The sequence below is a fragment of the Nanorana parkeri genome, unplaced genomic scaffold, assembly GCF_000935625.1.
Source record: "Nanorana parkeri isolate BGI_ZX_2015 unplaced genomic scaffold, ASM93562v1 scaffold617, whole genome shotgun sequence".
Classification (NCBI taxonomy): domain Eukaryota; kingdom Metazoa; phylum Chordata; class Amphibia; order Anura; family Dicroglossidae; genus Nanorana; species Nanorana parkeri.
This window is the reverse complement of record NW_017306885.1, coordinates 601,836-624,827: the sequence shown is the minus strand read 5'-3', so window position 1 is coordinate 624,827 and position 22,992 is coordinate 601,836. Positions and strand designations below refer to the sequence as shown.

At 41.7% G+C, this 22,992-nt stretch overlaps 1 protein-coding gene across 2 annotated transcripts in view; it reads left to right on the top strand.

Moving 5' to 3' along the window:
* The window catches only part of MAPRE2 (microtubule associated protein RP/EB family member 2), a 146,469-nt gene that overhangs the window by 103,594 nt on the left and 19,883 nt on the right, over window positions 1-22,992 (top strand). For both annotated transcript variants that reach the window (XM_018562966.1, XM_018562965.1), the window contains exons 3-4: window positions 13,042-13,187; window positions 16,686-16,899. In XM_018562966.1, coding sequence (XP_018418468.1) covers window positions 13,042-13,187; window positions 16,686-16,899 — 360 coding nt within the window. The remainder of the gene's footprint in view (window positions 1-13,041; window positions 13,188-16,685; window positions 16,900-22,992) is intronic.

Sequence of the window (22,992 nt, the reverse complement as noted above, 5' to 3'; positions counted from 1 at the left end):
ACATTGGTATTGTCTGATGTTTGAGGAGTTTAGCTTTCTGTCCTAATATATTGGTTCTGTCCAATAATTAGGCAGGTTTGGGCTGAGGACACTGGAATTCAGGTTCCAGCGGAGAGGAAGCTGATTTCTGACGGAGGTACCCATTTGCGGTACAAGGCGGTCCGTCACAGTGAGAGCTTAACAACAAGCAGTTAATCATTTTTTTTGTTTTAAACCAGATCGGAGAGGTCAGATAATATATATTAGACTGTCTGACATTCTTAATGTTTTGTGTCTGCTCGCACCCCCTCATCTGCATCAGGCTTAATAACAGCACAGTTCACAACAGGGTGGGTTCCTTTTTTCATCATTAAAGGAAATATTAGCTTGTTTGCACAGAAACATAATACTCATAAATAACTGAGAGATTCCTGTTGTACCTCCTAGCCATGATTTTGACATGTTTGGATGATATTTAGGTTGTATACAGACTTTGAAATGATAGACGCAGATGGATAGATCTGTCATCAAGATTGGTAGGCAGTGAAAGATCTTCCCATCCTTGATCAAATCACACATCGGTGAAACTTAGTGCGGTCTTTCTTCTTGACATTGCTGACAAACAGATGTATTGCACATGTGGTGAATGGTTATACCACTTTCTACGGACAAGGAATCTTTGTAAGTTATAAGCAACTCATCTGATGGGCTTTTGTTACTTCATTCTGTGTCTGAAAGGCCAGTGTGTTGTCATAGGTCACTACCTTTGGCAGTATATTCTTACATGTAGCTTTCAAAGGTGCACTTAGGCTGATGTCAGGCAGGTGATTGTGCCACTAAAGACAAAGCACCGGTGGCAGGATCACTAAAGAGGTCATCTGTCTGTCCCTATGCAATGGCTCCCTCTGTAGTCAGATGCAGCAAGACATTGCTCTGTCTCTGGTCCAAGTGCTGCTGATCTCACTCGCCAGCAATGGGAGCAACATCTCAAAGCCTTTTAGCAATTGTCACAAACAGACAGCCTGACGCTGGCGATTTCAACAAATCATTAGCAGCAGGAAGCAGACCTGCCTGACTGATATCAACCTTTATAAAGCAGTGAATGTGATAGCCAATAAACATTCACTGCAGGTGAACCAATTACTGTCATTTAAAATGCATGCACCAGGAAGATACCCCTGCAGTGAATCTTTGTGGGATGCCACATTCACTGCTTTATTAATACACACCGTAGATAGTGGAAGAGGCATCATTTTCTAAGGTGCAATTACCCTTTATTATCTCCGGTCAGCTAAACTCTCATGAATTTTGTGTTCATGTTTTACGTTGGATTTGGCGGCAATAATGGCAGAAATATAATCCTATCTGTTCAATTGTTTGTCGTGAAACTCCTCCAGCTGTGGCTAATGCACGCTCATTGCTGCTGAATTAGTTTACACAAGCATTCTTCTGGTAAGAATGTTCACATTCTACTGATACCATGCTTTCCGGAGCAGTCATATGGTCTGTAACAGAAGTGTACTGCAAGGATTGACGTGCTGAGGTTCTTCTAACACTGCAGATGTCCAGCAAGCACAGCAATTACGTATGGCGCAGTGAGTAGGAAAGAACCTCCCTGTGAATATTTGTCATTTTTGCTGCGTTATAAAGCAGGGTGTGGTAATACAGAGTAATTCACTGTAATTTAGACTACTCTCAGTGGAAGATATATATTTTTTTTCTCCTTCCTTTACTCTTTTTGATGCACGTTTTTCCCATTAGTGCGGTGACATGCTGTCTTGTAGTGTGCTGGTAAACATATCTGAGGAAAACCTGTATTCTTTATAACAGTAGCAAGTGCAGAAGTGTCTGGAGCACGGCCAATACCTCAGGCAGATATTTGCTGTGTGCCAGGAACAAATGTAAAAACCAAATGGTGGCTTTGTGAGAATAGGTCCTGCCTCCAGGGTTTGAAACATCAGCCATTGGAAGCCACTTTGCATATAACTCCCTGGAACTCAAAAAGAGTGTCATGGATGGACACTCATTAGAAATCTGTCTCCTGTCTGTGCATCAAGTAGCTCAGCTTGTAAAAAGATTTATGTAACTCAGTAAGTTGTCAATGAATCAGTTGCAGAATTGCCTCAGACAGAATTTTGTTTCAGACATGTATGACATTTATTCCAACGTGGAAGAGGTCTTATTTACCTCCATTTTTCCTATTACCAATATGGCTGTATTTCTTAAAGGGTTAGTAAACCCTTGCATGTTTTTGCACATATCTACTGCTAGCAAACAGTAGATACAGTATATGCAAAACGATTAAAAAAAAAACATTTTTCAAACGATTAATACTTACCTGCGCTTCTTTCCGAACATCTGAAAATTTTTTGGGCGGCCGCAAAGGGTCTCGAGGCGGGCGCATGCGCAGTTCAGATGTTTGGCCGGGAGATGAGAAGAGACACAAGGTAAGTATATGGAGCAGCGTGCGCCCGCACATACTCCGTGGGACATCAGAGAAGAAGAGGACAGCGGAGTCGGCGCTGGATCGGAGACCCGCACCAGCACTGGAGGGACAGCTAAAAACTACAGGAAAGAAGAAGATCGGATTAAGAGGCATCATTTAAGGAGGCATCATTTAAGGTAATTCCTTACTTTAGCACTGTGGGGGGACGACTTTAGCCTTTAATGTTACTTTAATGAATTTGTCAGAGCCATAGCACCAGGATGTAAAAGTGTTGCACATAAAAACTACCTTGGTTTGTCACATGCATCAGAAATAGAAAGAAAACTTTCACATGGCCTTTATAAATTTGGTGCATACTTTATAATATGGCCTGACCACCAGGAACATATTGCAAATGCTTTATTGAATATCCCCCAGTATCTTTTAGGAGGCATTCTTGCCAAATACTGTACAGGCTTGCACTGGTTTGGTAGAATGTTTGCACTGTCCAGTTCTCTTGCACCTACTGGTCACTGGGGGAAAACACAGGGGGGCATATCCTCTAAAGCAGGGGTGCCCACAAGGTCAATCGCGATCTACCAGTCGATCGCGTAGTGATCACTGGTAGATCGCCATGTCCTCTCCTCCCGCCGCTTCTCTGGATCCCCGCTGCTCCCCCCAGCGGGGATCCCAGAAGAAGTGAAGGAACCGGCGGGGGAGGGCGGAGCTGCTGTCACAGAACTAATGCAGAGCGGTGAGGAGAGATAAAAAAAATTACGAAAATTTAAAATAAATAAATAATGAAAATAAAAAAATAGTAAAAATTAATTAAAAAAACTTTGTTTTTTTTCTTGCCTCAGGCGCAAAAGGAGCTGGCTACAGCTATGCTCCCGTGGTGCTCGTGCGGCTGCCGGCTGAATGTGTCAGACGCTGCAGATGGAAAGGTGCAGGACACCCCATGTGCAACGTCGGCCACACGAGCACCACGGGAGGACAGGACGCCGGGACCTGTAGGGCGCACTGGAATGTAAGCCGGCCGACTCCCTGCGTTCAGGTGCGGGAGGGGGTGTGGAGCTGTATTGAAGTCAATGGCATCGCCCACATTGCGATCGCCTGCACTCGGAGCGCAGGCACATTAGTGCCTGCATTCCGGTCCAGTGCGATCTGCAAAAATAGTGCTTGCAGAATTGCGGATCGCACTGGATCGCACTGGACTGGAACTCAGGCACTAATGCAGGCAATCGCACTGTGGGCGAGGGGCCTGCCTGCCGAGCCTGGCTGTGGTGCCATTGACTTCAATGCACTGCCAAGCCCCCTCCCGCCCCTGAATGCAGGTGTTTTTTCGTTGGTAGATCTCAATGAGCTCATCATTTGAAAAGTAGATCTCCAGACGAAAAAATAGTGGGCACCCCTGCTCTAAAGAGATGAAGGGTGGGTGGAGGTCTTTGATGAGGCTAAGCTGAAATATACCCCTCCTCCACATTAATGTGTTTCCCCTTTTAGGCAGGCCATTCAATTTCATATCAAGGCATGAAAACCAAACCTAACCTGCACCATTCTTTTTAACAGAGCAAACCACAATGCTAGGTATGTGTGTTGTGGTTTGCTACACTGAAGGCCTGTTGTCACCTACTGTACTGTGTTTTGTGGCGCCATTTTAAATATATTGCAATGCAACGTGCATGAGATTTACTGCATGTTATTGCAGCAACTAAATGTAAAGGGAGCTTAAAGCCCATTTCCACCTTAAAAAAAACCATGCCAGCAATGTACATGCAACAGGCATATGTAGCTGCTGTGTTTGAACCCACAAACTTACTTTTTTTGTGTGAACTTTCTCCTTTATATCCTTATGTAAAAATATCTGCCTGTGTTTTGCAAGCTCCTTCTCACCTCTACCATTCATTAGTATTCAGAGTGGCAGCCCCCTTCCCCCATCCAGAGCGTGTATTGTGTGCAAAGGCAGAGCTGCTGTTCACTGATCATATTACAATGAATAACAGGGAGGTGGAGAGCTGTTTAAAGCCAAATTACCATCTGACCCTGGTGTCTGGCTGATATTCCTGTGGAGAAAATGTTTAATTTTTAGGCATAAGGCCTAATAAAAGGTTCATTAAAAAAACAGGAAAGCCTAAAATGTGAGTCATGAAAATGTGCACATATACTCATCATCACTGCAGCATTTCATTACCACAGTAAATGCAAATCACTTACAAAGGTGGAAATGGGATTTAAGGAACAGTCGCAGTTGTGTTACTGCAGTAGGCCTTTTCAGCTTATCAGATACTGGTTAATATTTGCATATTGCACACTAACCATGAATAATTGCCTCTGCCCACCTCAAATCATGTTGCATAGTATTTAAATTTACAGTCTTCTTAATAAGGTCAAACCTTTCCAAGATGGTCAAGGCTTCTACCTTTTTGCGAACTCGCTAGCATTGGGGTACATCTGTTGCAGATCAGCTTTATTCTCCCCTACCATATTTGCAAGTTTGGTGCCTATTTGTGCAGTTCTATTTTTGTTGTGAATAATTGTACTAATTAATGCATACTTCTTTAAATGTTTGCCCTTTTCAGCACCTTTGTTATCCAGGCCTTTTTTTTTAACCCCTAGAACAAAGTGCTGATAATATCTGTTCAAATAAATTCCCTCATGATTTTCTGGTTTAGTCTGCTCAAAGCAAAACTTTATCATAGCTGAATCGGCCTTAGAAATATGCAGTCAGGAAGCCATTTATTAAGAGCAAATAAAACCAAAAACATTTTTAAAACTACTCCATAAAAGGATATATAGCTACAAATATACTTTACCTCTCCCACAGCCCCTTCTTTTGGGACCAACATTTATACTCTTCCAAGCACTTGGTCAGGGAACACGTCTACGATACCCGGGCTGTTTCACAGACATAACTTTCTAGGATTAGCTGGTAGCTAGGTGTGAAGAATCATCTAATGATGTGTAAGGTTTTGTAGATGCAGAGAAAATAAAGTGAGAATATAGTTCCATGTTTTGCAAGTATTAAATCTATTTTATTAACTTGACTTCACATATACAGTACTACAATCTCTAAAGTAAATCTGTGGCCCTAATAAACCAAACAAATTTAGGGATGCGCCAATACCGGTATTTTGGTACCGAGTATGAGTACCAATACTTTTTTCCCGGTACTCGCCGATCCCGAGTAACGGAAGTCCCATTGAGGAAGCCGGGCAGCGTGTAAAGACTCGCCACCCGGCTTCCCGATTAACAAGAAAGCCGTCCCATTCGAATCCCCATAATAATAATCATATGATCCAGCATGCCTCTGCAGTGCGGATCTCTGTCCCCTCTCACCTCAACATGTCCAGCCTCTCACCCCCAGGGCCTTTCCAGCCAGGAGCGGCCTTCCTCCGGTATCTAAGGCGGAGCCGTCTTGCTGGCCAATCATGGAAGCCGGGCGCCATGCAATGACGCGGTGCCCTGCTTTCTGATTGGCCGGGAGGCCAGCTCCATGCTCCCTTGTCATGAGATGACGAGGGAGCATGAAGCCGGCTTCCTGGCCAATCAGAATGGTGGGCGCTGCATCATTACATGGCGCCCGGCTTACTGATTGGCCAGCTTCCCGACCAATCAGGAAGCCGGGCAGCGCGTCATTACACGCTGTCCGGCTTCATGATTGGCCGGGAAGTCGGCTCCATGCTCTCTCATCACAAGTGACGAGAGATCATGGAGACGCTTCCCGGCCAATCGGGAAACCAGGCAGCGTGTAATGATGCGCTGCCCGGCTTCCTGATACAGGAAGTATCGGGCTAGGCATCAGAGCAAATACTCTGTATCGGCACCGATATCGATACTAGTATCGGTGCATCCCTAAAATTAACACTTACGTAGTTGGGTACCTCCAACCTCCATTCATATGCACGCCTAATGGGTTTTCTTATAGAGTGCATCAGGTCTGCTGAACCATAGGGTGCTCTGGTGTGTACTGGTCAGGAGCCTAACAGTTCAGAGGGAAGGCCTTTGATAGAAGCATTCTTTAGTACGTATTGCGAACAAAGTCCTGTAACATAAATATACTTCCAGTTAAAAAGGTAATGGTAAATTGTATTGTTTCTGTTAATGAGGAGTGAATCTGAATCCAACAGCCAGAAATGAGGGTACAAATACAAAAAATACTTATACAAAATACTTCAGCTGGTACTGAACAACATCTATAATATTTGGTTGAGCTGAGCTTTCACATTTGATGTAATAGGGAAGGGTTATAGTAAAGTAGGTGAAGGAAAAAACAAATTGTGAGACCAAGTCCTGTGTGGTTATCACGAGGGATGCACAGATACTTTTCGAGTACCAGTGCAGATACTTGGCATTTTCATGAGAACTACCAGGGTTGCAGCAGTTGCAGCTGGGACCGGGCTCTGGCTCTCCACCACCGTCCTGAAATCATTAGTCTGTATTGTTTTAGAAAAACTGTCACATGACAATAAACAAAAATGTATCAGTACTCGGCAAGTACCAGTACTCGTACTCGCAAAATTGGTATCTGTGCATCCCTCTATTTATATTTATAAAAACAAAATCTTACATTAAAACAGAAATGTACAAATCCCAGGAGCTCCGTGTGCTTCTTACAAATGACAGCCGCCTCCTAACTTTTGAATTTTTCTCTAGTGTAGTCTTGGAGCTCAAAAGTATCGGTACATGTACTCGTACTTGTACCGAGCACTGTACTTGGTATCTGTGCATCCCTAGTTATCACAGTAGAAAGGAAATCCCAATCTTTAAAAACCTTCCTTGGTAAGCGATGGAATCATCTCCCTGGACCAATGACTCAGGGCACAATCAAAGGGACTAGAATGTGAATACTTGTTTTGGTTATATTGGTACCCAGAGTAACTTCAAGAGGGGAGTACGATAGCTCCAGGTGCAGTGAGCTAATGTGTGTCTGAATCATGTGTCTTAGCAACAAAGGAGAGAAAAACATGCTCTATATATTTAACTTGCAAGCATATTAAGCATATCTATGCTCACCAAGGCATTTGGGAATTTTTATAAAGTTTGCAAGGTGAGGATTGAACAATAAAGGCATTTGTAGAATCCTCCTTGAAAGCTAGGTAGGTGGTTCTCTCCAGTGGGGCGTTATTCTCATGTTTGGTTGATATTGATTTTACATAATCAGTTGGACAGGGCCTTATAAGAGCCATGTATTGCAGCTGCTAATCTTTTTATTAAAAAACTCAAGCAACATTTATGTATTGCAGCTGCTAAGACCGTAGTGGTACTTCCCAGCGTTGGATTGAGCCAATCATAACAATATATTATCTTAGTTGCTATGTAATACATATACAGTACAGGTTAGAAGCTGCCATCTTTTATGCTTGTAGGGCTATTTTATTAATGCAGCTGACTTTATTATTTCATAGAAAGGAGAGTGTGGTATTCAAGGTTGCAAAGTATTTTCTCGATTCTCAAAGTTTACAGGAGAAGCACTGATATAGTTCAAACACTTCCTAAGGCAGATCTACTCCTTCTGCTCCCCCCTCTTAGCAGTGACTTAGCAATCTTCCAGCCTTCTCATTTTTAACATTCTAACTCAGAGCAGGCAAAGTTGAGCTTCTTAGAGAACGACTTGAATTACTTCACTTCTTCTGCTGTTATCTCTTAGGATAATTTGCTCCGAAGCATCTGCAACTACAGAGATCAGTGAGGGCCGGTTTTAAGGTCACATATTTTATATTCTTAACAAGCAGTAAATGAGCTTTAATGCCCAAATTAACCCACTTACTTTATTACTGTTAGGCAGTCAGGCCGTATATACAGTAATGAATATGCCTTTTTTATCTAATGAATGCTGCAGAAAGAGTTAAAAACCCTGTGCTGGCAGCACTAGTAGTATCACAGCAGCCCAGCTCTCCAACACACACACCTGAACTGCTCTTCTCATGGAGTAAGTACCAGGATTCAGTGTGGTGTGTTGGACTGCAGGAGAGCTTGTGTGTGAGAGCTGTGGTCTGAAGCAAAAGGATTCTTTTGAACCTTCCTTCAGCAAAAAAAAGTAAGCAGCCTGAGTGCATTATGGTAATAAAATTGGGTTTTAATGCAAGGCCCCACCAACAAAGGCACCTATAAAGCAATGTATCCCTAAAGGTCTCTAGAGAAGCAGCAAAGTCATCCAAATCGGCTCCCTGAGCAGCGCACTGCTTTGTGTTTACAAAGCAGGATTAGAACATTACAAGGCTCCAAAGCTTGCAAGTTGCTGCTGGGGTTAGCAAAGTGAGTTGAGCTACTAAGAGAATGTAACATTTGAGAAACAATTACTTCAGGGCTCTTGCAGCTACAGAGGTCAGTGATTGCTTTAAGGTGTCCATACACCTTACGATTATCGGACTAAACTTTTCGTCCAATGATCGAAGCGTTGTACAATTTTCGTACGACGGCCCCATCCTGCCCCGATTATCGCAAGGTTCAATTAGCGGTAGTAAAAAAAAACACCTGGACGACTTGCGGTAATTGACCGCAATTATTTTCGTTTGCGAATGCGCAGTGTTAATCGTACGACTTTTGACGGACGGAAACGCCACCAACCATGCGAACATTGTACGATCGACCAAAGTTTTCAAACATGCTTGATCGTCAAAAGTCATACGATTGTACAGTACTATCGGTCGGGCACTCTATTCACACGTTACGATTGTCGTACGAAAAGTCGATCGCATACGATTATCGTATGATAATCGTAAGGTGTATGGGCACCTTTAGACTCCATTCAACTATCTGGTTGGATGCAGTGCATTAACTTACACATACATGTGTTGCATCAAGGCAGCATGCTTATTTAAATGGCACGCTGACACCACAATTGACCAGAAAACACATCTGCACTATTTTTCCTGACACAATGCACCACAACACATGATAGTGCATTACCATGTTTTGCAGTGTGCTGAAATACAGGTCTGTCTGAGGTGCATTCCTTTTGTGCATTGGGGTGCCATTCAAAGTGATGACATCACTACTCACAAACTCCTTACATAATTTGTTGTTGTGCATTAATGTAACGTGTGCTATTCCATAGGTGTCAGCCGAAAGCTGATTTCTACTTGTTAAGAATATGTAAATACTTGAATTTCTTTAGCCCGTCCATAGGTTCACTTTAGGGTGTCAGTTTGGGAAGCTATTATATTGAGAGTCTAATATCTTGGTGACTTCAGGAAAAAGAACTGTACTTTTGGAAACATTGCTTTGTTTACCTGCAGATTAGCTGGATTCTGAGGTGTCTGTGTGTGCTCCCCCCCCCCCCTCATCACACACACTCTTACAGTTTGAATGCATACGGTTGGCTGTTTGTGTTTAGGAACATGGCATGGCTGGCATAGATGCTTGAGAGTTGTCGTTGTGCCTGCATGTCCTCCGTCTAAGTGGATCTTAAAGTGGACTTTGCATGCAGCACAAGGTTTGCTGTTTATTGCCCTCCTTGCTAAAATTCTAGGAAAGCATTAAACACCTGTAGTGGAGGGGGGCCGAGAGGAGAACCCCGGTTGCGAACTGCCAATACCTCTGCAAACTAGCCTCACGAGTGAAACTTCCGATTGCAGAGACAAGATAACAGGTTTCCCCCAATCATGAGCCTTATGTACCTGACGTCAGCTGCGCTGCGGAGAGCGTGTAGCCAAAGCACAGATGCAACAGCGAGCCCATAAAAATGTCAGAAAACAAAAAAAATACCGGTACCAGTAAGCAGCTGTCTTACTCTGCAAAATTTAAACTGGATGTAATGAGTTATGCAAAAGACCATGGAAAATATTGATTTCTGAATTTTGGGTAAAAAAAGTGGGGGGCGTCCTATACATGGGGGCGTCTTATAGACGGAAAAATACAGTATTCCAATTTCCTTCCATTCCTGCGGTGCATGGGGTGATTTCATCCAACAAGATCCCAGGGAATGCTGCGCAATCCATATCTTGTGAGAACACACTGCAGCAATTGCAAGGTTTAGAGAAAGCTGCATTCCCCATATCTCTTTGTAAGGTGGAGGATGTCACTCTCGTGTAGGCGCCACGCGCAGAAGCAACAAAAAAGGTAAGTATACTATCTAACTTTTTTCCTTTTTACGGGTGTTTTTTATCCTTTTTACTAAAAGATTCAGCAAGTGGAAGGGGGAAGGAGAAACTTAAACAGCCGACCTTGCATTTTAAGTGCAAGGTCTGCTTTACGGGTTAAATGAAGGAACCCTTGACATTTCATGTTGGATAAAGTGGAGCATGGTAATAACCCCTGTCAGGCTTTTAATACTAAAAATAAAATGTTAGAAAGATTATGCAAAAAACAATAAATAAATAAAACGCCTATTATCAGAATTTAAAAGATCCAGCATCATTGCATTTCCCAGACTAGCGACTCCATCATCATGAAATGCAGAAGGGTTAAAGCCCCTCACTGTCTAGAAGAGGCCAAATGATGTATATCCCTCAGCCTGATATGTATGAATCAGTGCAGTACATGAGGACTGCAATCCCTCAGCACTTGGATCTCAGCCTTTCTGGAATTTCCAAGTGGAATTCAAGGAAAATATGATTCATAAGGTTCCCATACACTACACATCTGTAGTAATTTACTTGTGACAGTAGCTGAGACAGCACCATTCTGTTTTCGTTCTGTAGAATTGTGACAGGAGATGAAGGTATGAAAGACACATGGAGCTCCTACCAAGGGCACTTTATTCTCTGACTTTTGTGGAGTCATTAAGACTTAAATATGACTATTTAAAGTATGTATAGATTTTTTTTTTATTAATCAGTAACAAAAATATAAATCCAGGACATCGAAATCACAACTTGTGTGGTATAATAGAGAATGTAATTCTCTTCTGTTTTGGCAACATTTGGAAGTTGTTAAATATTTGTAGATTTTAAGTAGAATAAAGTAGATTTGATATTGTATGGCCACACATTTAATCTTTCCCCCTTACTTTCAAGCCTAGTTCACACCTAGGCGGCACCGTTTTTGCGTGTTTGTACGTGCGTGAGCAGCATGCAGTTATTTGCGTGTTTATGCACATTGTGCACATTTTTATGCACGTACATGAAGACGCACGTTTTTACTGGCAGCTCATTGACCACTGTGGGCAATGGAATAACACGCGTTTAAACGCGTAGAAACACTCACGAAAATGTGCAACATGCTTCTGCTGTGCGTTTTTGGGAATTTCCATTTAAGTCTATGGGGCAAAAATGCACTTTTAACTGCCCAATGAAGCTCATGTACCTTTTCAGGCGTTTGGCTTTTTCCTGCTAACATTTTTCTGCTCAGGCATGAACCAGGGCCATTGAAAATCATGGGATTTCTTATGTTGGGCATTTCAAAGCGCTTTTCCAACAACTCCTTGGTGTGATCCAGGCCTAAGTGACACTAAACTCAGGAGTTCAACCTTAAAAATACATTCAAGTGCCTTGAGGGCTTCTTCACACCAATTGAGGTGCGTTCCAGAGCGGTAGCTGCCGGAACGCACCACAATCGATCACAAACCTCCCCCCTGCTTTTTGGAGCAGGAGGGGGCGCGGCGGTGCATTGAAGTCAATAGAGCAAGCAGCATTTTTTGCGTTTGCAGTGGAACGGAATGCAGGCAATGTTTTGCCACGTGTCCGATCACACGGGGGGGTGGTGGATAGAACCGGTGCCATTGAATTCAATGCACTGCCACACCCCCTCCAGCCCCAGAACGCAGGGGGAAGTTTTGTGAGCGATTGAGGTGCGTTCCAGCAGCTAGCGTTCTGGAACGCAGCACAATTGGTGTGAACAAGCCCTAACTATTAACAAAAATGTATCTTATTTGTATCACTCAGCTGTAGATCCTCAAATCATCTCTGAATTGGTGCTGACACTGTCCTTCCTTCTGGAGGGTGGCTCCTTTTCTTCCCCATGGTCCCTGTGTGTGTTGTAAAGTAGCCACTACTCCAAGCTCGCTCCCATGGTGGACTATAAACTCAATACAAATTAGTAAACTAAATTGGTCAGCACCAATTCAGAGATGATTTGAGGATCTACAGCTGAGTCATACACAAATAAGCTGCAATTTTTGTTAATAGTTAAGGTACTTGAATGCATTTGTAAGATTTAACTCCTGAGTTTAGTGTTACTCACTTTAGACATGCTCTAGGAAGGCATCTGTTACCATTCAGTGGCTGATATCTTAGGACATTAGGCTGCACTAAGCATACAGCAAATGTAAAACACATTGCTAAATATCCAACTTTGGACTGGTTTAGTACTATAGAAAACATAAAAAGCTTACTAGTCCTTAAAGCAAGAGTAGAAATCATACCACATCCAAGGACATATTTTACAATAAATAACAACACAGCGAATTAATGAAAACTGGAGCACCCAGGATCTGGAACTGTTGCCCATAGTAAACCATAGGCTTTTCTCTTCAGTTTGTTCAGTTAAGCTTTGAAAATGAAAGATAGAAGCTGATTGCTTACTATTGGCAACTGCTCAAGATTTTGTCTGCTCCAGTTTTCATAAATTCCCCACAGTGTATTTTCTCCATGTTTATTAACTGTTCTCTTACATACTGCAAAGAGTTGAATAGCACTTACAATTGTTCTAGTGTGATGGGATGCCATGTATGACTGTGTCTACTTCTCTCTCTCCAGGTGCTGCCTATTGCCAGTTTATGGATATGCTCTTCGCAGGGTGCATAAGCCTAAAGAAGGTCAAATTTCAAGCCAAGCTGGAACATGAGTACATTCACAATTTCAAATTGCTTCAAGCCTCATTTAAAAGAATGAATGTTGATAAGGTAGGGCATTTCCCGACTGAAGTGCTTATTCTTGTTCTATTGCTGTCTGCGGAAAGTTTTGGGAAAACTGTCTGACCGAGCAGTGACTAAATTAGTGCATAGGGCACAGTTCCAGACCATGATCCTATCAGCATCTCCTGGGAAAATGTAAAACAGCAAAACCAAAATGGGACCCAGCTCCTTCAACAGATTATTGCTGGCCATGTTTTGGTAGGTGGGGTTCTTTAGCGGCTGTAGGGCAATGATTCCTATAATGCTCAACTGATTCAGAGTCACTCGCTGACCTTGTGCTATAAATAGCTCAAGAAGCATATGTATTTTTTAGGTTTATGGCACCAATATTTGACACATGTATGTTTGTTTTTAATCCTAGATGTTAACAAAATATCTTGTCACACATTGATCGGTCCTTTAGCTGGGAAGACAAATAAAATGTATAGGGGGAGTTTCCTTCATTAGTGTGTATCCTACTTTCTTCTACAAAAAACAAACAAACTACTGACTCATTTCCACATGTTTATATGCTGTGGTTGAGCTATTTTTCCTGCTTTTTTTTTCTAAGAGAAAAAAAAATATATACTGCTGTATTGTTGTTAATTAATTGCATTGAAATCTGCATTGTAGTAAATCCATGATGAACAGTTTTATTTAGCACTGCAGAGTCCAGGACAGATTAATCAATGATTCCGTGCATGCAACTCTTGATAATGCATACAAGTTTATTTAAAGGCAAAGATAAATGCACAAAAAGCAATAACCTACATCAGGCACTGACAGAAAAACCAGTTCAATTTATTATTACTGTGAACTAACTGAAATCACAAGTATTGGGTGATATGGGTCTTATGCTTATGGCCACCATATTGTCATCCCATTTTTTCTGTTTCACAGTTCAGGCCTAGTATATCCTCATATACACTCACGGGCCACTTTATTAGGTGCACCTTGCTAGTACCAGGTTGGACCCCCTTTTGCCTTCAGAACTGCCTTAATTCTTCGTGGCATAGATTCCCCAGCGATTTTGGTCCATATTGACATGATAGCATCACGGGCTCAAAGTGTGGCAAGAAAATATCCCCCTCACCATTACACCACCAGCCTCCATCCATGCTTCCATGTTGTCTACGCCAAATTATGACCCTACCATCTGAATGTCGCAGTTGAAATTGAAATTCATCAGACCAGGCAGCGTTTTTCCAATCTTCAATTGTCCAATTTTGGTGAACCTGTGCGAATTGTAGCCTTCGTTTCCTGTTTTAGCTGACAGGAGTACCACCTGGTGAGGTCTGCTGCTGTAGCCCATGTGATTCAAGGTTCGACGTGTTGTGCATTCATAGATGGTATTCTGCATACCTTGGATGTAACAAATGGTTATTTGAGTTACTGTTGCCTTTGTATCACCTCGAACCAGTCTGCCCATTCTCCTCTGACCTCAAACAGGCATTTTCGTCCACACAACTGCCACTCACTGGATATTTGCTCTTTTTTTTTTAGACCATTCTCTGTAAACCTGAGAGATGGTTGTTCATAAAAATCCCAGTAGATCAGCAGTTTTTGAAATACTCAGACCAGCCCGTCTGGCACCAGCAACCATGCCACGTTCAAAGTCACTTAAATCCCCTTTCTTCCCCATTCTGATGCTCGGTTTGAACTTCAGCAAGTTGTCTTCACCACGTCTAGATGCCTAAATGCATTGAGTTGCTGCCATGTGATTGGCTGATTAGCGATTTGTGTTACCAAGCAATTGAACAGGTGTACGTAATAAAGTGGGCGGTGAGTGTATATGCAGATATTTGGCTTAAAAGGCTCTTCCAGTGGTGTTACATTCATTGTAATTTACTATATGTTTTATATGCTTTACACGTTATTATTATAAATGAAATATACAATTATAATTTTAATAACCAAACTAAATTTGGACCTGATAGACTAAAGTTCAATAAGTTATATACAAAACATTGGTATTAAATCACTACTCTCAAAGTGTAGCTAAAGCCCAATTTTCCTTTTTTTGCTTTGTATAGAGTAAAAATGGGCTAGAACTACTGCCAGGTTTCTATTGCTGTCTGTGTTACCATTGGAAAGAGTCATTCTCTTTATTAGTTTTGGTTGCCACTTAAAGCTTCAATTACATTTATTTGTGCCAAAACTGATCTGGTAACGGGACCAAAGTACCAACGCACAGAGCAGAGGCTGGGGACCTACCTACCTACCATCACCTAGGGACAGATACATTAGGCACATAGATGCCTACTCAAGGCAGGTACCTATTCCTTGGCACTGGGGGGTGGTGAAGAGTTGTTTGCCTCTCATATGTTTTTTGAGACTGGTGCCCCTTTGTTGGGTACCCTTTCCAAGGCATTGCCAATGAGGCCTAAATTGGGGGGGAGGAATCATGTAAATTAGTATCAGCAGGAAATTGGCTGCACACTTGTGGTCAATGTCTGGTATTCACTGGCAACCTGGATGGACAATTTTCCTCTAACTTGACTGAAGCTCAAAATGTGATGCAGCGTTTAACCTGATTGGAACAAGGTGTACATCTCAGTAGTCTAATAGCTAGAATTCCACTTTAACAAACAAGCTTTGTGAATCAGGTGTTAAATGCACAAGGGAAAGATTTCAACTGTTAATAATGCTTGGATCAAGCACTCGTATCACATGTGATCATAATACTTGGTCAGTTTACTTTAGTACTTGATAAGTGATCGCATGGTTTAGAATTATGCCCTTTGTTTTAGATTTTCACTCTGAATTATGGAGCAGATCAGAAATAAAAATAACTTACACATGCATATAGTTAACATTTCCATACATCCTTATATAAATGTATTGTGACACAAGCAGATAAGCTTACTACTACTTTGTGAGTAATCCCAAAATACACTTGCTGATGATATGTGAAGATCTCACTTGTTAACATGGCTCTTTTGTAATCTCGCTCTTAGAAGATAAGGACAGTGTTTTGTCTACTGGTGCTGGTAGCATTAAGCTTTTAAAGTGCTTAGTAATCTGGAACCGCAACCACTGTGCCCTCATAATCCCAAATATAACTTGTTTATACCACCAGCCTCTCGCATAACTATACTGTAAACTAAAAAAAAACAAAAAACTTTTCTGTGAAGGGACATCCCTATTGCCATCCAGACATGCAGAAGATTTTATGTGTGATTCTTTGTATAAAAATGGTTTATGAAAAGTCAAGCCATGCATATAAAACCAGCTGCCTGTATCTCTTTGGATCTGTTTATCATTGGGACTACAGTTTTCACTAAAGGCAAACTTGGCATGAGCTTTTTTCTTTGTATGCTAAGATTTAATTGCCCAGGGTTTCTCATAGCCTTGCATCAAGGTTGGGATGGAGAAATCTAGGAGTCAATCAGCTGATGCTCCTATAAAAATAGAGTTTTCTTTTATTTTGTCTTTAGTAATATATAATACAGATATACATCAGTACTTGATAGGGATATTAACTGTTACTGTCTTGTTGCTGTCTAGGTTATCCCTGTGGAAAAATTGGTAAAAGGACGATTCCAAGATAACCTGGATTTTATTCAGTGGTTTAAGAAATTCTTTGATGCTAACTACGATGGGAAGGAGTATGACCCCATGGAAGCTAGACAAGGACAAGATGCCCTCCCACCTCCAGATCCTGGTGAACAAATCTTTAACCTGCCAAAAAAGTCTCATCATGCCAACTCTCCCACAGCAGGTAAGACCGAGATCAAAAGAAAAACCTTTTTTCAGATAGTCATCTTTACAGAGAAATACTTTTTGTCAAAGATCAGAAGAGCTGGGCTTTATTATAATAAAGTATTGGATCTAAATATGGGAGATTTACAAGGAAGAGTTTTGTGGCAGTCTGTACTTAGACACTCAGTGGTACGGTATTTGCATAAAACATTTTTTTTGGCAATTTTGTTTTCTTGCCTTCAGGCCTGGATTTGCATGTAAGCATCATTGTCTGAAGAATGTATATTGCTAGAAGCACAGTCCCTCCTTGAAATGAATGGAATTGAGTTTTGGCATCCCCCTCCGTAGATTGTCATGTTATAGCACATATGACTTGACCCTGAAATGACCATTCTTCAGTATGTAGAGCTGGCAGCTAACATGTTTCTTTAAATGACTATCTTCTATATGTATGCGTACAATATTGTGTGCCAAGGCATTATGAGAGTCATTATCTTTATTAATATAGACAACTTCAGTCAACGTCACATTCATGCTTATGACGTTGACCAGCATGTAATGGTGACTTTTTAGAATAGACCTAGCACTTGCAATCATTCAAGGTCATGTGTATCTGTATAGATCTGTATATATGCATGTTTAATATTTCTCTAAATGATTGTATCAGAATAGATCTAGCACTTGCAATCATTTGAGGTCGTATGTATATATACATATCTGTATATATGCATATTTAATATTGTTGTAAATAATTATGAGTAGAGTTTGTATCTAAATGGTCCAATAAATACAATAATACAATGTCAAAGCTGAACTTGAATTTGGCTTGGTATCAGCCACTTATAATCCCCTGTACAGCAAGGGGTGCTGTAACACTCATGTGCTAACAATCAGGTGCCCTGCCACACAGGGCATGTCTGTGTGATGGGACTGTGTAAATCCCAGAACAGGAGGAGAAGAACTACAAATCCTTTGGCAGGTAACCCAGCTCTCATCTTATGCCATCTTAAGTACATATCAATTTGCATCAAATGAAAGCAAGAGAAATTAATCCTTTACCTTATACTTGTTCTGGGTCAGCCTTAAAGAAGAACTCCACGTAAAAACATGTTTACCTTTGCAGTGGGGCTTCCTCCTGCACTGCAAGGGTTAAGTGCTTTTTTGTTCTGGCACCTCCTTTGCTGCTACGATGGTATGTCTCGCTGCGTTCTCACACCCTATACACTGTGTATAGAACATTATGACTCAAGGATCCTTAGACCGCAGCAGCGGAGGGAGAGACGCTGGAAAGACCGGTCTAAAGGTGCCCATTCACCTGCCGATTATCGTACAATAATCGCGGGAAATCCCGCGATCGTACGATAATCGGCAGGTGTATGGAAGGCGTGCGACCGTTTCTACTGTACGGTCGCACGTTTTTTTGTCTCCCGAGCAGGATTGAAAACGCGCCGAGAATCGCACGATTGTCGACGGGTTAGTGGCGTTCTCGGGAGACAAATGCCGAACGGGCCGGTAACTAGCAAATTCAGAAGGAAGGGAGGAAGATTTCTTTCATTTCATGACAAGTTTAAAGAATGTGCTACTTTATAGTAATGAATTATAGAAAATGATTAAGGTAATCATGTGTTGTAAAAACATTTTATAGATTCGCTAATTAGAAAGTCACTTTTATGTAACAAACATTTACAATGAATGAAACTGGGTGGGAGGGATTGCAGTAGATATGACTCCAGGTTTGAAAGCTATCCATTATTTGGAGCAAAAGAACCTGTTTTTTTAAGCTCTGATCTGGGTGTGAGATGTAATACTGCTGTCATGAATGTCACACTAGAATGAGGATAAAACAAGTGCAAGTTTGAAATGTTTGGCAGTAGGATTTTTTTTTTATTAAAGTAAAAATTGCAAAATTGTATTTCTCTAAGGGGTGTATGATAATCATTGTGGTGGAGATCTGAAGAGATAACTGTATATTCTAATATTAAATATATAGTGAAATCTCAGTCAAATTTATTTTTCTAGCTTTGCATAGACTGAGGCAGGTATAGAGCCTCACTGTTATTGCTGCCTGTAAGTTTGTTGGGCAGAATTCCTTATTATATTGTATCACCAGGGGAGAAATTAAGTAATAGACCATATCTAAAATATGTGTGTGCGCAGTGGCGGAACTATTGCCATAGCGACCCAGGCGGCTGCTATGGGGAGGGCCAGGACGAGGAACAAAGGGGTCCCCCTGATGCCGGGTGGGTCGCTATGGCATCTCAGGCTGCTGGCTGTAAGGAGGGACGTGACACTTTTCAGATCACTGACAACATGTCAGTGATCTGTGCAGCGGCGCATTCCTCCTCACAGCCGCTGCTGAGTCAGCGACAGCCAGCAACTGCGGAGGAGGAGGCTGGGCCAGGCGTCGGTAGTGGAGGAGGCGGGGCCCGGCAATGGCGGCGGAAGAGGAGGCGGGTCCTGCCAGCGACCGTGGAGTTATATATATATATATATATAATATGTGTGTGTATGTGTATGTGTATATATATATATATTAGTTTTGGCTGAGTAAAAGCACAGTAAAACGTGTTTATGTACCTCCGCTTTACTTAGTCGGGGTATGGCTCAGTTTGTCACCACACGAGATATATATTTTTAGTAGGACGGCATTAGTGGGGGATTTTGAGATGTTGGGAAAGAATACATAGTTCCACATACCTTTGTGTCTGAGGTAATCTTGCTTTCAGTATAAAAAGCATGCAGTCATGTGAACTGGAACTTGTCCAAATACAAAGTGCCTATCCGACAGCAGTTAATGTATTCTTATGCTTTGTACATTGCTGACCAGGACAGGATAAATCACCTCTGGGTATAACAAATCACTGGTTGTTTTTTTAAAATAGAATGACGACCTATTGTAATTGGCAGGCAAGAGAGAGATTTAATTCTATAACTCTATATGTACATTTTATCAGGAATGACAGTATGACATGAAACTGCATCAAGCCATGTAAGAGAAAATAATGACAAAGCTCATGGAAGAGAATAACCAGAACCACCCAACACATTACTTGCAAAGGTCAGCATTAAACATGAGGATGGAGTGCCGCATTGTTATGGATCAGCATATACTAAGAGCAGTATTACATTAGGGTTCGATGCCAGATCCATCATTCACCATGACATTCTAGATTCACACCATACTAGATCCTTCATTTCATAAGATGGTATAGCAAATTCAATAAATAATTTGTTGTGTTTGGATAACCATGTCTGTTTGTCATGTATGGACACTGCCAGACAATCCACACAGTCCTGATCCGGGTCTTGCAAAAGAACGCTAACTAATGCTTGGCCATGCACGCATCCATGTTTCACCCAATTAAAGTCAAAGTAAAGTGTCTTTAGAAAAAATTGCTGACTGTCAAGTTTTTTTTTTTTTATAGCAGAAGAGACTGTGTAGGTCTCTTCTGCCAAAAAAGCTCCTACTTGCCTGTCAGCTATTTTTTTTTTTCTTTCACAAGAATTTTATTGAGATGTCAGCTATTTTTAGATTTTTTTTCTGTATACTAAACCATGCATATGCAACTCGGTGCACTGACCCGACATGCCGAGATAAAGTAACTCCCGTGTACATGCACAGGAGTTATATCATGCTGGCCCAACCAATTAAGAGGCTGAAAACACCAAACCCAGAAGAAGAATTGGAGATCCTCCCATCATCTCTAAATTCATGCTGACACTGTCCTTCCTTCTAGAGGGTGGCTACTTTTGTTCCCCATGGTCCCTGTGTGTGTTGTAAATTAGCCACCGCTCCACGCTCACTCCTGTGATGGACTACAATCTCATGTTTAGGTTAATAATTTTTAGGGATGCATCGAAATTTCAGCCGTAGACAATGGCACTTTGGGCAAAATGCCGAAAGTGCCTTTTTTTGGCTGAAATTGCAGTGCATCCTAAGTTTCTCACCTCCCCCGCTGTGTCCCCTCTGAAACAGCACAGCGTGCAGTGTGGAGAAGAGAAACTGTCAGGAGGCCAAGCGGGGCCGTGTGTAGGCGGAGACAGCTGTCAAAGGAGGCAGAGGGGGAGGAGACAGCTGTCAAATTAGACTGAGCTCTCCTCCCTGTACCGCTTGCTCAGCCTCCTTGGAGAACCAATCCAGGATGGAGAGCTGTATACAAACATTAAGCTTCATCAGTGATCCCTGAATGTTTGCAAATAACTGGACATAGTATGAGTTACTATGTACCAGTTATGAATGAATAGGAAGTGATCTACATCACTTCCTGTTCATTCATAATTGTGTACATAGTAACTCACACTATATAAACAATTTATGAATGCACAGGAACACTCAGTACAGTATAGAGGATTCCTGTTCATTCAATACTGGGGCTAAAAAAAAAAGAAGAGATTGAGGACTCTGTGTCATGGGAGCGAGCTTGGAGCAGTTGCTACTTTACAACACACACAGAGACCATGGGGAACAAAAGTAGCCACCCCCCAGAAGGAAGGACAGTGTCAAAACCAACTTAGAGATGATTGATTTGAGGATCTACAGCTGAGTGATACACAAATAAGATACATTTTTGTTACTAGTTAAGGTACTTGAATGCATTTCTAAGATTTTACTCGAGTTTAGTGTACCTTTAATACATTATTGGGCAAGGGTTGTTTCTAAAACATATTGGTGTGTTTTTTTCTGCCATTCAGGTGAACAGATAAGGTTTACCAGTACACTGGTGTTGTGATAGCAACTTATCTGTGCTCCATGAGGGACAGGTAAATCCCTCGGCATCACTCCACCACCTCCACACTGGAGGTATGGAAAACCCCAGGACACACTGTTTTTATTTTAACTTGGATTAAAAAAAGGAAAAATATCCTAGCAAGGTTTTAATTATTCGCTCACCTCTTCATATTACTTGCTACAACATATTTGGTTATTAGTTTACACTGTGAATTAGTAGCTGTGTACCTCAATGGCACATTTGGGGTACATGGGAATAGATATTTAGAAGATGGAATGGGTGTACATTTCTTTCCAAAAGTGCCTGGTGACTCACATCTTGTGTGACATGTACAGCATTCCTCTAGCGGCTGTTTTTTCATGACTGAGCTCATTGATGAACATTTCAATGGCTGAATTTATAGGCTGCACTTATTGTTTCTTAATATAAAGTGTGTATTATTTCATATACAGAGACAAAATAAAGGAGGTACAGTCATACAGAGCTCCATTGTTTGTAAGCTGTGTCCTTATTGTTTCACTTGGACTATGCTCTATGTAAAAATTATATTATGGATTGTAATTCCCAAAATCCCAGTCACAATAAAAATGATTTTGCACCTACAAAGTTTTAGGCATGTTGTGTGCATCACATGGTAACCCCCCCACACATCTATTTTACATCCTGGTTGTAAAGCTGACCATACACTGCTGCTTTTTTTTTTTTGTTCAACCTGCGGGCTGAGCAAAAAAATGAAACAGATTCCTCCGATTATGCTAAACAGCGTGAGTGAGCAAATCTCCTGCTATGCTATTGTATCCTGAGAGCGGTAAGGGTGCTGTAAGAATACCTGAACAGAAAAAAGCAGCTGATAGGCTGCTATCACTGTTCACCTGAAAATTTTCCATCCGGTTCCTTCAATTTTCTGATCACCCACAGAATTCATTTTGGGCGGTTCTTCAAGAACTAGCTCTCCCCCCTCCATAACACACCCACCATCCACTGTAAAGCTGGCCATACACCTTACAACCATTGCAAGACTTTCGTTGTGAGGTGGTTGTAAGGTAATTTAAAAAACGTACGATCTGCCCATCTTGGATCGATCATCGCAAGCCCTCTTCCGATGACTGCAATGCTTAACGGGCAGTGTGCGCTTGCGCACACCGGCACGTGCAGCATTTGTCTTACGAGCAGGCCACAAACCCGCTGAAATCGTACGATTCTCGGCGGGTTTTCAAACATGCTCGTAAGACAAAAGATGTGCAACTGTAGAGTAGAAACGGTCGCACGCCTTCCATACACCTGTCAATTATCGTACGATAATCGGCAGGTGTATGGGCACCTTAAGTCCCTTCTAGTCAGCTGATTGTGATTTATTTCAGGTCTGGTTCACAACTAGACGT